The 16,749-nt window shown below is 31.7% G+C and overlaps 1 protein-coding gene across 1 annotated transcript; it reads left to right on the top strand.

Annotated features, from left to right (window-relative positions):
• Positions 1–350: 350 nt before the first annotated feature.
• Positions 351–15,398, top strand: LOC111682670 (ataxin-2 homolog). The gene is made up of 3 exons (XM_023444663.2): positions 351–843; positions 3,698–4,164; positions 13,164–15,398. Exons 1-3 carry the CDS (start codon positions 807–809, stop codon positions 15,231–15,233), a joined length of 2,574 nt encoding a protein of 857 aa, XP_023300431.2. The 5' UTR covers positions 351–806; the 3' UTR covers positions 15,234–15,398.
• Positions 15,399–16,749: the final 1,351 nt, after the last annotated feature.

Genomic DNA, 16,749 nt, shown 5'->3' with positions numbered 1-16,749 from the left:
AACAAAATAAACTGTTGCAGACGCCACAAACAACTGCAACATCATCGACAACAACAATCGTCCACCAGCAACAATAACAATAATTCCTCTCAACATTTTTCACAGTTAAAGACAATTGTATTGTTGTACGACGACCGAATGTACGAACAACACACAACAAAAAGGTCTCACATTATCTAAGACACAACATTGCAATGTTTTCTATTGCTGTTGTTGTTGTTGTTGTAGAGTATTTTGTGCTGTTGCTGTAGAAAAAATTTTCGTGTATCTTTGTTTTTTATAGATTTCTGATGATGTTGTTGTTTTCTTTAGGTGCAAAACTTTTATAAATGCCAGTGTCGTTAAACAATTGAAATGAGTCGTTATTCGAACGTAAAACAAACAACTTGTGTGGTGGTGAATTCCGTGGTTTTGTTTCAAAATTAATTCAAATTGCCAAACAACGAATTTCCGTTAAATTTTTGAAATTACATTTAAATATTTCATTTTTGTGAATTTGAAAGCAAACAACATCTGTTCGAACTGAAATAAAACATACTTTGCCAGGATTAAAAGTATGATTTTATAAAGTTTCTTAATTAAAAAGTGAACGTCAGTTTATCAAAACGCAAACAATTGTTATAAAATCTTTTAAAAATGTTGTGTACAAAAAAATAAATTAAAAAATAATTAAAATAAACGACAAATTTATTTAATACTAGTATCATTAACTAGTCTTCAGCTGGTAACAAAAAAGAAATAATTATTTAACAGAAAATTAATTTGTGTTGCAAAAAGCAAGAGGAAAAAAAACGTTTGTAATCAAAATGAAGACATTATTAATATTAATTTGTTTAACAATTGGTAAGTGTTTGCTTTGTAAACTATTGATGGGAAAAACGCAAAAAATACAAAAATTAAGTGAAGTGGAAAAATTGAATTTTAAAATTGTAGATTTATTAATTTTTGTGTCATACAACTAATTAAGCAATCATATTTAATTACATAAACTAGGTTTTTTGGTTTATTGCAAATATTTACTTATAAAATTTACAGAAATATTGAAATAGAAAAAATCATTCAGTTGCATTGGTTTATCTAACTACTTTAAAGTTTTAGGATTAGCTTTGATAATGAATTGTAATCATAATAAATTCTATGAATTTTCAATAATTACGATCGTGATTTATTCTTTGTAAATAATTTTTGTATAAACTAAATTACAAAATTGAGATAATTTATTTGTTAATCAATAGATAAGTTTATATATAAACATTATTCTATAGTTTTAATCAAAATAATTTTGAAAAAAGTGGTGGGTCATGTTTTAGAAAATTCTTATAATATTTTCGATGTTTCTAATATTACTACAAATTTTTGAAATTTCATCACAAATAATAGAATAATAGAATTTTCTAAATATATTTGAAATTTAATTGCAAAGTTCTGAAATATAATAGGAAATAGTATAGTACTTATAAAGACTTGGTAATAGACTAATCTATAGAACAGTCCATATACTAGTTCAAACACTAATTCATAGACCAGTTAAAAGTCCAGTCCTTAGAAAAGTCCAAATTCTAGTATTCAAAATAACAATTAGGTTTATGTTAAAGAGAGGATCCGAAATCCGAAGAAATACACCTAGGTCACTATCGGGTCTGTTGTACGCCCCTTTCATGGAAGAAAAATGTTAGTTGGTTCAGAAACTCAGTTTCCTGGACGTAATTCCTAAGGTTTTTCTAATCAGTGTTCTTGAAAAATATCACTTCGACTTGAATTTAACTTCGACGAATGTTTGACAATGGCAAAAAGTTTCACTCTCCTCTCTACATTCTTTTGAATACGCACATCCAACTTTGTGTAGCTGTGCCCATCATTCTAATCTTGCACTCAGTTTGATGAGATTTCGTGCTTTCATCAGGATCACCCCATAGCATCCTTGTGTTTTTAATCACCGTTTCATTATTCCTAGAAGCCTTATGTTATTATCTTACATATATTTTTATTTCAGACTTCGTTGCGCCGAATGCTTTTGCGTTCGTCATGTTGACTACCTCGCCAGAAGCCTTTTTTGTGACTTGAATATAGAACCCCAAACATGCCCATTTTGTCACTCAATTTCGCGCCATCCTTGTACTTACTGGCATTTAGTCTTACGTTCACTTGATCATGATATTTTATCTGGGATTTGCGTTTCAAAGTTTTCGACATATTCAGTGTCTGGTATACATATCCTATAACCGCTTTTGGCCAGTCCGCCTAAAGTTATGAGTCTTCGGCTGTAAGTGCAGCCTCACATCTTATTACACCACTTATACCCAAGTTGCATGTACGGAACATGTACTCTGTAGTATTTTCATATAAGGCGTTTTGTTCAAAGAAGTTTACAAGATTATTGAAACATAAGCTAGAATTGGTCTAATTGCACTTTTATAAAGTCAATGTGTCCTAGTGTCATAGTAAGATAAGGATCCAATTTTATGGCTAACAAAAGTATCACCTAAATGACCTTTTAACAACTGGAAATGGTGTAATCTAGGCTAGGCGTAGAAGGAAATTTTTGGAAATTTGAATATTAAGGGGGTAAAAAGGGGTAAATTCAGTAAAATCATATTTCCTAAACTAAAAAGGATACTAAACTCCATTATTAATGTGATTAATTAGGTCCCAGGTACTTTTTCGAAATTCAGCCCCTTTAAGGCCTGAATACTGTATTTTGGTACTTTTTATTATTTTTTTTTTTTGCACCTCATGTATCTTTTAAACCAGCAAATACAGAGATAAACTAAATTTAAAATTAAACAAGAGTGGATTTTGGTACTTTCTGTAAGGATTACATTTTCGTTCCTCAATGATATACAAAAAGGGAATAGTATTTTTTTATAGTCTATGAAATTGATCGCATCCTTTTGAATTCTTTTGAATTTTTGTAATCCAAATTTTGTTTTAATTTAACTTCAATTAAGGTAGCGAAGCACCCAGGATATGCTAATATAATAAAACTTCAACTACAACATCTCTTTGAAATCGAATATAACATTTACTTATTTACAAGCAAACATATTTGACCAATTCACAATCGGTGTTATATCGTTGTATCGAAGTATGTCGTAATTCTTTATAATTGAGTTGTTTTCATTTAAAAAAATTATTTAAAACATTTTTATGACATACAATGCTACAACGATACGACATCGATTGTAAATTGGACAATTGTTTTTGAAGTTTAAATATCTTTTAAAGTCTACGGCTATTATTTGGAATTATGAAATTAATTGTTTTGTAATTGTTATAAAAAATTGGTCTAGAAATATAAGATTTTGTCAACAAAAGAACTTTGCCTTTAGGCTAACAACCGGAAATTCTGTTTCGTTGTATATGTATTTTTTTCCAATATTAATTGATTAACTAGTCTACGTTGTTGTGGTTTTCCAAGGAAACTAAAAGACAACAAACAGCTATTTTTATAATTATGTTTATTTCAACATGAAATAAATAAATTAAATTTTTACATGTAATCTACATGTAATAATTTAAACTCAATATAGGTTACAAACCATATTGTCAAAAAAATAACATAGTTTTTCCATTTCAATCCAATTTTTCCCCCACGTCAAAAAAAACAACAACAACAAAATTACAAAACACTAAATTATCTTAACAATGCCTTAATAATTTTTTTCTCTCCCTCTATCTTTATTACCCAATTTTTCAGGCATTTTAAATGTCTGCTGTGCCAGTGAAATTAATAAACCCACTAAACTAACGACAACAAAACAAATTGCTGATGACACAACAAAAACAACCACAACAACAACAACGAATACAGCAGCAGCCGCATCTGCACCAGTTGCAGCAATTGCATTAACAAATGACGCTACCAAAGATAAAAGAGAAACAAAAGACACAAAAGATGCTTCCACTGTCTATGCAAATCATCGATCAGATACAGCAACTGCCATTGTCCATAGGAGCTCTAATGCAAATGACGATGATCCCGAAAGTCCACAAGAAACTGTTTACGGAACGAATGCCCGACAATTTCTAATAAGACCACAACAACAACATTTACAACAACAGCAGCAGCAACAAAACGAAGAAGAACAACTGCCACCACAATTGAGAAATTATCCGGCCACCATAAGGCCTCACAATACACAGCTACTGGAACAAAGTCAGGAGGTGAGTATTACAATTATTGCTGCTATTAGTTTCTATTTGAGTTTTTCCATTTTATTTTGCCTCAGCTCCAGGCTAAGGCATTAGTTATTGGTTGTAGCAGCTTTTGTTGTTGTAGTAGTCTTTGTATAGCATCATGGCATCGAATCGATTATAGAGTTAGTTGGAGTGCCTGTCTGTCAATAGATGTTTAGTTCGAAAATATCAAAAGGTTAATGAGATAATTAAGGTGAAGAAAACATAACAGAAATCTATAGGTATAAAGATTTACAACAACAATAATAGCAACAACACCAATAATAGTAATGTTAGTACAAAGAAAAAATAATAACATGAAAAACGCTTTCTTGGTAGCTAAAAGCCATTAATGTTAAACGTTTTCCAGCAGTGATGTCCAACATGGAGATATTTAGTTAATTTGACAAATAAATTGCTGATTATGAAATAATTAATTAATTTAGACAAAAAGAAATAAAAACAACAACATACAGCTTCATAGGGTAAATGTTGTTCTTGTACAGAACAAAACGTTTTGTATGTGTGTTGTTATTATTTTGTAATTGACAAAATTACTGAATAAAATTTGAGTGGGAATCTAACCACCCATTAATAAGCAGGGATAAATTTTGATATTTACCATTTAGAACCCGTAGTAAAAATAATTTTAAAAGGGGTTTCAATAAGTCCATATAAATATTTTATAGCTTTACATTTTAACATTCCACTGTTATGGATAATTGGCTTCATACACATAGGAAAAATCCGGTAGAAAGGTTCTAAACACTAATTACATTGTTAACCATTGTTAACATTTAGATAACGGATGTGTATCAAATGTATATAACATCCAGTTATAATTTTGACAGCCTTTGTTGTCATTTCAATTAAGCTTTGCGTCACTTCGGCAATGCATCGTTGCATCGACCACGAATCGTTTCAATTTTTACAAGGATGTGTTGTCTGAGATTAAAGTGTTGTCGTACGTCTATAGTTTAATAACGGTTGTTATTAAAACATTATAAACACTTAGGTGTCAATTTGCTTTAAAAACGTTTTTTTCTCTATGTGTAGGAGCGAACAGTGTTTATGGTATTAATATTCTATGAACGTTCTTATCGGAAAAAATTTTTGCGACTTGTGAGAGTTGTAATCTTGGCGATATGACATCATGTCGCATAACCTGAACGAGCTTTTTTCCACCGAGATCCAATTTTTTACCACTTTTTTACAAATGCGCCTAAAGATCTTTTGAGAACATTTTGCTGTTAAGATGTTGTTCTGTCAGATATTGTTGTTTTCCAGTAAATTTTCGTTTTAACTTAATTGTAAAACGTCGGTTAGTTATTCCGCTTGTTCAGTACAATCAAGTAGAGCCGTAAGAATATATTTTGATAAGACAACACCACTCGTCAGATGTGTAGTATTAGACCTAACCTGTAGCCGTGAAGGTCATTAAGTCTAGTCTAGGGTCAGAAAACCCATTATTATTGAATATAGTATAGTTTCACGGAATCTAACACACCTTCTCTGTAGATGTCCTACCTGCCGTTTCTTCTCTTTCTCTATCATTGCTACTATGAGAGAATTTATTGAAGGTAAGACCATGTTGTTTTTTCATCTGCCTAACATATCCTCTATTGAATTTAATGTCCATCTACATCAAGGGATACGATTGTATCTAATTGTAAGAGTATTTATTAGGATGTGAATCAATGGGATGAGGAAGCTACAATAGATATTATTGGTTTATGTTATGTGTATCCTCCATATAAACCATGTTTTGTTCTTCCCCACTCAGTATTACTCATTGGTATATGAAAGCATTTTGACCTGCAGTTACAGTCACAGCCAAGTAGAGTCGAAAAGACTCCGACAAGACTACAACAGTTGTAAGATATATAAGTATAAGATGAAAAACATACCTGTTATAAATGTAAGTCAGACTTGATACAGAAAACTTAGATTGTTGGATGTATGCTAGTTTCCAAGGAAGAAACGTTTTCTGAAAATTTCCTGCTTGACGTTTCTTCTCTTTTATTATCATTGCAACTGCGGCGGAATTTATTGAAGGTGAGACATGTCATGTCAACTTGTATGCATGCCTAGGGCTCAATGTCATTGTACTAAAGAAACTACGATGTACTATCTCTGTTACAGGTTTTAAGTTGAATAGTTTATTTTTTATCGAAAGAAGACCACATCAACTTGGCTACTCTGCATGTATAAAGGTTATTCCACCCATGTTTATGTTAGACAAAAGACCTAGCTTTCAGAGATTATTCTTAGATTATCTAGTCATTTCAGTCGTTCCCCAAATGATAAAAGTTTCTTATTCCAAATCTATAGCACTAAGCCTATTGAAACTGTTTGTGGTATTTTTCTATTTTTTCACTTAACATCAATACAAATAACGTTTAAAACTGAACATTATCTCAAACATAAACATGTTCACATCAATTTCCACAATAACGTAACCAGAAATAATTTGTTTAAATATCATACATATCCATCCAATTTTAGACTTATTTAGTACACCAGATAAACCAGCAATCTTGCAGAAGTAACTTCACTATGTGTTTTAAATCAAGGTTACTAATTTTATAACAAACGATCCATAATACATCATCAACTTCCATATAAGATTCCATACAGCATTCATATTATAAATCATGTATCTATGGATTTTTTCATAGATAAATTAAATTTTGTTGTAAAAAAACTTCCTCATAAAATATTTCAAAATTGTTTTTGCCAAAGATTGGCCAACACAGAATGCTGCTGCTGTTGTGGATACAAAGGTATTTTTTAAATAACCAAATACGAAGAAGACATTATCTAAAGTAATGCAGTTATTGTTTTTTTCTTTTGTACAAAGCAGTTGACAAGTATTTTTTTGTGGCAGTGCAACTGTTGAGTAGTTGTTGTTAAATATATATATTTTTTAAATAATGTTTATATTTGTTGTTGTTATTGTATCAGTGTTGTACTTGTATTATATTTCAGAGGAGATTCATAGCTTTGTTTAATATATTTTTGCTCTTAACTTGAAAAAAATACTAGGCTGCAAGTGATGCTCTAGCATTTTTAAATAGTCTATAAGATGTTTTTTTTTCTTAAGGTTTTATTATTGTACTTGTAGTTATTGTTGTTACAATTGTTGCTGTTGTTGTTATTAAGGTTTGTTGCAACAATATTGTGGTTAATTTGTTCATGGGGCCTTTGTCGTGACTAGTTTCTCATACACGATTCTTTCTGTCAGCATTTAGTAATATTGTTCATCTCTTCCTCTCTCTCTTTCTGTTGCCTTGCAATTACAACGTTTACAAATGTTTAATGTAAATGTTTGTAAACTATAAATTATGTTTTACAATAAAAAAACTAAATGCTGGATGCTAAGCTTTCTATTAAGAGAATTTTTTTTGTAAATCGTGTTCAAATAAATTCTTATAATTTTTAAGGATTTTGTTGAAAAAAAAATATGTAAATTATGTTTTCTATGAAAAATAAACATTTCCTGTTTCGTAATATCGTTTAAAAACAAAAGACTTAAGAACAAAGCGTTAGTTTGTTCAAAGGAAAACAATTGAAGTTTGTGTCTTAAGTCTTTTGTTTTAAAAGCTTAGAAATTTTTTTATGAATTTTTTTTAAACAATTTTATATTTACTCCTTAATTTGTTATATTTTCTTACATAAATTGTGTCATGTTTTAACATGTTTAATTTGTTGAAAACTATCTGACAATTGTTTTCTCCTAATTGAGAGTCTTTAAGAAAAACAATTATTTACTGACAACATAACAACTGTTTAAGTATTCTGCGGCTATTACAAAGTAACTTATTTCTCACAACTTAAAACATAATAAAAAAAGAAAAAACTGAAATCAACTGCACAAATCAACCACAAATTTTCCAAAAAATTTTCTAAGAAAAAAAAAAAGAAAAACTAAAACTATAATTGCAACAATTTAACATGAACAAGACCTCTATAAGTAAGAAAAAATTAAATACAATAATCGTTATTGTTTTAATATATTGAGAATTGGCGAAGCGTAGCAGTAACACCACCAACACCACAGACTGCACCCTCAATGCTTTAGCGTGGAAAAATTATAAAAATAAACACCTTGTGTTTTTAAAGTGGCATCTTAACAAAATCATTGCCTTTTAAATGGAAGCTAAAATACATATATAAATGTCTGTATATATTAAAATCTTAAATAAGATGCGAAAACTAATAATTTATTTTGAGGTGGATGAATTGTAAATTTTTTTTCTTTTTGTAAATTTTGAATATATAAATAAATGTTTATATTATTTATTTAATTTATATAATTAGGGGAAGATGCCTATAATGAAAATACTTGTTAAAATGACTTAAAAAGAAAAATAAGTATCCCTGCATCATATTCCCGACTATATAAAACCTTCTTCTAATAAAATGTTTGTGCTAAAGAGGTCCAGCCGAAATAGCATGTGTCTGCTTTTGAACTGCAGCCACAAAATTTAATATGCGTGTACTTGTATATTCTTAGTCCATTTACCGCACTAATGAAGCTCCTGATGAAGCCTGATATATGCCACTAGCCTATATATTTGTTCGTTAACCAACATAGTCTTGCGATTAAATTCCAGAACTGGACACTGTCCTTTTAGAAACTTTTTTCAGTGATATCAGATGGTAAACTCTAGGTGATCGAAGTTCTACAAGTGTTTCCTGTATAAATATTGAAATTTATTTTGAGCTTCGGAATCATACGCTTAGTAGAACTCTGATTAACCAATCAGAGTCAATTTACGTTTATGCTTTCGTTTATATATGTATTGGTCACGATACAACCATAATTGTTATATTATTATGGGTCAAGGGGTCACATTCACTCCGATCCATTTATATATGTTTATTTCATTGGGTTACATTCGCTATCCCCACATATTCCAATCTCTACAGCATATAAATCTATAATGATAATGTCTATACTTAGACATCAAAGGAAACGCACCCTCGAGGGTATGGCATGTTCAGACAAAAACTGACAATAACATGTCATTCTTGTAAATTTAAATATTTGATAGATTCGCCAAGTCGTGTAACACTTTACTACCTACGATACGTAACCACACAATCGAGAGACTTAACATGTCAAAAAAGAAGAACTTTCGAAGAAGAATGACCGACAAGAAAGCGCTTTCCCTTTACTGAGCAGTTCATTCGCAGAAGAGATGGAAGACCGTTTCTTCCTTTTCCTTGTCTTTGCAACTGCGACAATGATCATTGTAAGGGCAAGCCGACTTGCATATCTGCTTACTTTCTAGTGTCCTGTTATTACTGCTATCAGCCTTGATATGTCCCGCCTACTTCGGTTTACAAGGTGTCTTGTGGGTTTCTCACTGAAGGAGGGCCACAATAACTTGGCCCCTTTGCACCTGTTTTCTGCTTTTTGAAGAAAGAATCTGAGGATATTACTCCTAATAAAACTTAACGCAGTTGCTACTGAAACGGCGTCGGAGATATCAAGATCCCATTCTGGCAAGGTTATCTGCCTGTTTATTACCGTAGTAGTCCCTATGCGCAGGGAGTGTAATATCGATACGTCATACCAATGGTGATGGCTTGTTCGTTCGGCGAAGAATCTTTAGACAGTAGTTCTCTCCTAGGCATATCCTTCGGTATGCAAGTGGTGGTTGTGGTTTGAAGCCAAATTTGCGGTAAAAAGCTGGTTAAAAGACTTATTCACTGTAAAGACTATAATTCAGGATCGGTTCGGTGCTGTTGCCGAAACAACATAATCCTCAACAGAGGATCCATGCGCACACCTATAGTGAGTATTGAGTTTGATAAATGAAAAGTGTTGTTGGGTTAAAGGGTGATGAATGTAAGATTTTTTTTATATAAGTGTTACTATTAAAGTTTCTTCCCATTCCGGGTATGTACAGGTTTTACACTGTTCATACCAGAGATACTACTCTGTAAAAAGGTCATCCCATCTGCGTGGTTGTAAATGGAAGTTATGTTTTGCATCTTGGACGTTAAGATAAGATAGAATGAGTACTTAAGCAATGTGCTTGTACATGGACACAAATGTGAGGTAATCAGTAATCTCACCTTGTGGTTGTCAAAGCACAACCGTAAAGTAGGGCATGTGTTCAGTAAAAGCATTTCGACTTTACATAGACTGTAGTCTTTTACAGTTTGAATACTTATAACGTGGTCAATAGAAAAGCCAATTGTTTTATTCGATAACAGTATGTAGTATATGCCAATAACTTGAATGTTATGACTTACTGTTTAAGTTCCTACTGGTTTCTTGGTCACAATATTTTACTAGTTGTTCGTTATGTTACATCGGGAATCATGTAGTTAAAAGATTAACGTCGGCACCTAGCTTCTGGACGGAATTTATGATAATGATGGTAGGGGAAGATAGCTTGTAAAGTAGTACCTACTTGGTCTAAAGGTATGTTTAATTAAATATAGTGGATATTATACATTCTAGTGACATTGATCTTCTCGTTAATTGTATTGAGTCTTTGGTAAAAGATCGCTGTAATTAAATCGTCCAGACAGGAGATCACATTAGATATTAAAAATTAGATACTAAGGTAATAAACAACACGCACTTGATCATAATACGATCAAGAGTTTTGTTACTTACTGTTACTGCCGACGATCACTACATGATCGAAAGATTGATATAGGTAGCTGATTTCTGAACAGAATCTAATAGTATAGCGATTGTTAAAACAGCATTCAATGTATGAGTTTATTGGAATGTATGTATTTTCGATTAAAGTAAATGGATCCTGTTCTTTCTATGTGATAATATTTATTTCGCTTTTTGTATCGGGATTGTTGCGAAAGATCGCCGTTAAGACAAGTGATCGCATTAGGTTCTTCACACATTATATAAAACGCATCTGTGATCATTACTAATGAATCTTTCAAACTTAGCTTAATCAATATATCAGATCAAAATCAAATTATTTATGACATTACAGTTATTAGTTTTTTGCTCTAACATTGCTTATCTATCGGGAAGATCAAATACTAATTTTCGAATAATTTATTGAACATAAAATTTGTTTCATTCAAAATGAAATGTTTTGAACCAAATATCTGCAACTTGCTAATAAATTATCAAATTGTAAGTTAATTTGAACATTTAAAATATCCTCTATTATTTATAACTAGTTATAATTTAAATAAATTAAATATTTATACAAGGTCTTATAAAGTAGCTCATATTTTATTTGTTAAAATAATTTAAACATGCTCAACAACAAAATCCCTATTGTTTAACATATTTCCTAATTATTAATTTATTAACACTTAGCTTTATACCCCCCCCCCCCCTAGTTAACAGAGGGTTAAGAAGGCATTAACTATGAATACTAAGTATTAATAAATATTTTTTTTAATAATTTTTGCAAACAAAACAATTTTAAACGATTGTTATGTAGATTTTCTTGTGAAAAAATTATTAAAAATTTCTTAAAATTTACATTATAAAAGTCTTGTAAAGAAAAGAAAAATATCTATAAACAATGTATTAAAATAAAAATCTTTTAAACAAAAACAAACAGTAACATATTTATTAAAAATTAAATATTACGACAAGTCTCATTAAAGTTATTATGTTGTTGTTTCTTTTAGTTGTTAAATTTATTTGTATTCACATAGTTAATGTTATTTATAATAAATTTGAATTTAAATAGTAAAGCGTGATGATTCACACTAACATTAAAATGTAGAGGAAAAAAACATAAATTTTTATTTAAACAAAAGGCCCAACAGCATGTAATAAACAAATAACTTAAGGGGTAAAATTAATTCACACAGTTTTTGTATTTGTATTTTATTTAAAGACATAAAATCACACATAAATAAATTATGCATTTGAGAAAATATTGGGTAATGGGTAACTAGGTATTGCAATAAATCCACTCAACAACTTTCTTCCCACGCGCTATTTTTGTACAATTTTCGCAAGTTTTGTTTTTCACTTTTTTGTTTATTTGCAACTTTTTATTATAAAATTATGTTTTAAGTTTTGCAACTACTTAGATAATAAAATTGTTTATATAATTTTGAGTGCCTACTTAAGTGGATTTAATTTTATAACATTTATTTAATTGTATGCATATTTATTTATTATTTTTTTTCTATTAAATATTTACTCACAATTATTTTTATAGTTTAATTTTTTTCTGTTATTTAAATTGTTTTTTTTTTAATAAAAAGATGTTTTCAAAACACCAATAAACGTGGCCAAGGTTTTGGAAAATATAAACATTTACTTTATTTACCTCATTTTCGCTTAATTACTGCAGTCAATGGCGTGAAATGTGAATTATTTTTGGAAAACTCTTATTAATGTTTAAATAACACGCACTTTTAAAAAGGTTGTGGTGTCTTTTGTTTGTATTTTTTTTGTTTGGCAGTAAAGGCTTTCAAAACAAAAGACTTAAGATGCAAACATAATATACATACAAATAAACCATTAAACATGAAAAGACTTAAGACACAGGTTAAGAGCCTCAATTTTTAAATAGAAATCTGCATAATTTTTTCAAAAATTATAAAAAAAAAGAATTAATTATTTCATAAAAATGTCCTTAAACTAGAACTGAACAAGAACTGAACTAGAACTAGAACTAGAACTGAACTAGAACTGAACTAGAACTGAACTAGAACTGAACTAGAACTGAACTAGAACTGAACTAGAACTGAACTAGAACTGAACTAGAACTGAACTAGAACTGAACTAGAACTGAACTAGAACTGAACTAGAACTGAACTAGAACTGAACTAGAACTGAACTAGAACTGAACTAGAACTGAACTAGAACTGAACTAAAACTGAACTAGAACTGCAATTCCAAATAAAAAATCTAAAGATTTTCTAATAAAAAATTCTTAAGCCTTGAATTTTCTTAAGAAAATTTTCAAATGTATAATTTTATTAACAATATACATAATTTGTATTCCGTTTCATACCTTTTACAGATTCAACACTTTGCCTATCTCCAGGACTTAAACCGACATCAACATAAAATACCAAATCAGGGTAAATCTCAAGTGGGTCAAAATAAAAAGTCTACAGCCGCCAGTTTACGTGGCCAAGCCCATACAACACAAGTGGAGGAAACTGAACAACGATATGCCGTAGCAGTAGAACAACCAATACCTCTACATCCAAGAGGCCATCTGTATAGACAACAAATACCATATCATTTGGCAGTACAACAACAGCAGCAGCAGCAACAACAACAACAGCAACCTGCTGAACAGAAAAATCCTCATCAGGCACAATATCAAATTATACCAGAAGAGCAATTTTTGAAAATACTCGAAGAAGAATTACAAGCTCGAGCTTATCATGAAGATCAAGTGAGAAGACATCAGGCTGTGCAACAGCAAAGTCAACAACGTCACCAGGAACGTCATCAACAACAGCAGCAGCAACAACAACAAGCTGCTGCCGCCGCTGGAGCTGCTTCACAAAAGGTTGGTTTGCAAACACAAGGTTTAGGAAGTTATAGACAAAGATTAGAAGCTGAGGAAGATGGCCAACAAGAATATGTTCAATATATACAAAGGCCTAGAGGAGGACCCAAATACTTGCCCTTACCGCAAGGAGGACCTAGAGAGGAACAACCACAACAGGAATTGGTAGCATCACCACAACCCTTACCACCACAAATTGCCTACTATCAACCTCAAATTAGTTATAAAACATTACCCAATCATCCTTTGGCAAAATCTTCTTTGGAAAAAGAAATTGAAATGTTGTTGGCCTCCAACAAACCCAATGTGGCACCCGTACAGATTATAGACAATTCAAATGAACCCTCAGCATTAGTTAACCATCATCATAGAGCCCCAGGACCGGCTCCACCACCGCCACAACCTTCAGTCAGAACACCCAAATCATATCTGCCTAGTACAGCGGCTCCCAATAGTCTTCTGGATGCCAACGAGCAACCCTTTGTACCCTCCCTGTTTCGTTATAACAACTATCCACAGCCCACACAAAATTATCCCGTCCCAGTGTCACAACAAGTAATCGATGCTAAAAAGCTGGGTCCAGTAGTTTATCCTCAACAAGCTCAAGGCCCCACACCATCCGCCCAGCCACCTGCACAAGCATCACAATTTTATTACCATGATGCAGCACCTTCACCCTCACCAAGACCCAAAGCATATCGCTCAAAATATGGCACTAAATTTGTCACAACTCCGACGCCACTAAAGGCACGCCAAAATGAAATTAACTATCCAGCGCATAAATATGCACAACAACTCTATGAACCCTCACCCTCGGTGGCATCAGGGTCACCCACACATTTCTATCCTAGTCCTCCTGACCCACATAGAAGTTTACAACCTACAGCTCAACCGACACCAGCAGCTATTGTTAAATACTCGGCACCACCAACTGATTTAAGACAATATGCTTTACCCGGTCCTTCCACTTCGCAATCAAGCATTTACGTATCGCAAGGAACAGGAGTAGCTACACCTTCTCGACCCGTTAGCACCGTTAAACCCAAAACATTAGATGACTTGAAACAACTACATTTACCCCAACCAGGAGGTAAACCTCTAACACAGGCACAATTTCAGGCATTAGTAGATGCTGGTTATCCAGTAACCGCTGTACCCGTACCAATTCCCGTTCCATATGAACAATACGTCAAAGATCATCCCGATTATCGTAATCAACCACCACCACAACCTCCAGCATTACCTGTCAACTATGAACACCTAATGCGTTTCGCTCAATTGCAACAAAATCATCAAGTTCCTCAATACGGTGGTCCTCAAAGACCGCTTCATCAACGTGCTCTTGTGGCACGACCTTCAGAGCCATCGCCGAAAATTGTATCCTCAGCTTCTGAACCACAAACTGCTACGGCAATTGGTGGTGGCAGTGTAACGTATTTGCGAGCAATACCCGAAAATCAAAAACGACGTCCACGAGATGAAACCGAAACGAAAGTGCTAGGCGCCAAGGAAGAAGAAAAGGATGAAGTAGAATCGAAAGTCGAAGTAGAAGAAAAGAAAACGAAATAGTAGTAAATGAAGCATATATACACCCATACTATATACGCATTAAAAATATTTTTTTTTAATTTTTATTAATTATTTTATTAAATTAACATAAAAAAGTATTAAAATTTTAGTTAAGTATTTTATTTCAATAAATTATGTACATTTTTATTTTGTAATTGTTAATAAATCGATTTAAATAAATTTTTATAAAAAAAAAATGGCAATACTTTTTACAGATACATTATAATAGACTGATAAAGTTCTATGCCCGATTTCATGGGTGTTTGCTATACCGATGACAGGTCAATAGACTACACTGAACTATAGACTAAACTGGGATATAGACTAGACTAGAAGTAGACTGTGGTATATATTTTACACCAAAAACCAATATTTTTAGTGAAAACACAAAAGTCCGCTTTCACAAAAACTTCAACAGATACAGCAAAAGCAAGCGAAATCTGTGATCACTTGTATTTCATACCAAAAACCAATATTTTGAGTGAAAACACAAAAGTCCGTTTTTCTCGAAAACTATAAGAGATACAGCAAAAACAAGCGAAATCTGTGATCACTTGTATTTCATACCAAAAACCAATATTTTGAGTGAAAACATAAAAGTCCGTTTTTCTTGGAAACTATAAGAGATACGGCAAAAACAAGTGAAATCTGTGATCACTTATATTTCATACCAAAAACCAGTATTTTGAGTAAAAACACAAAAATCCGTTTTTCTTGGAAACTTGGTATTTCATACCAAAAACCAATATTTTGAGTGAAAACTCAAAAGTCCGTTTTTCTCCAAAACTATTAGAGATACAGCAAAAACATGCGAAATCTGTGATCACTTGTATTTCATACCAAAAACTAATATTTTGAGTGAAAACACAAAAGTCCGTTTTTCTCGAAAACTATAAGAGATACAGCAAAAACAAGCGAAATCTGTGATCACTTGTATTTCATACCAAAAACCAATATTTTGAGTGAAAACACAAAAGTCCGTTTTTCTCGAAAACTATAAGAGATACGGCAAAAACAAGTGAAATCTGTGATCACTTGTATTTCATACCAAAAACCAATATTTTGAGTGAAAACATAAAAATCCGTTTTTCTCGGAAACTATAAGAGATACAGAAATAAACAATCGAAATCTGTGATCACTTGTATTTCATACCAAAAACCAATATTTTGAGTGAAAACATAAAAGTCCGTTTTTCTTGGAAACTATAAGAGATACAGCAAAAACAAGCGAAATCTGTGATCACTTGTATTTCATACCAAAGACCAATATTTTGAGTGAAAACACAAAAGTCCGTTTTTCTCGAAAACTATAAGAGATACAACAAAAACAAGCGAAATCTGTGATCACTTGTATTTCATACCAAAAACCAATATTTTGTGTGAAAACACAAAAGTCCGTTTTTCTCGAAAACTATAAGAGATACGGCAAAGATATAGCAAAAACAAGCGAAATCTGTGATCACTTGTATTTCATACCAAAAACCAATATTTTGAGCGAAAACATAAAAGTCCGTTT

Source organism: Lucilia cuprina, chromosome 5, assembly GCF_022045245.1.
Source record: "Lucilia cuprina isolate Lc7/37 chromosome 5, ASM2204524v1, whole genome shotgun sequence".
NCBI classification, from domain to species: domain Eukaryota; kingdom Metazoa; phylum Arthropoda; class Insecta; order Diptera; family Calliphoridae; genus Lucilia; species Lucilia cuprina.
This window is presented reverse-complemented; position numbering and strand designations above follow the sequence as displayed.

Bases quoted from the DNA above. Each gene is read 5' to 3' on its own strand.
- LOC111682670 (XM_023444663.2), top strand. From the start codon at position 807: ATGAAGACATTATTAATATTAATTTGTTTAACAATTG. The intron at 844-3,697 runs GTAAGTGTTTGC...CCAATTTTTCAG, and splicing joins ATTAATTTGTTTAACAATTG to GCATTTTAAATGTCTGCTGT. The intron at 4,165-13,163 runs GTGAGTATTACA...TACCTTTTACAG, and splicing joins TACTGGAACAAAGTCAGGAG to ATTCAACACTTTGCCTATCT.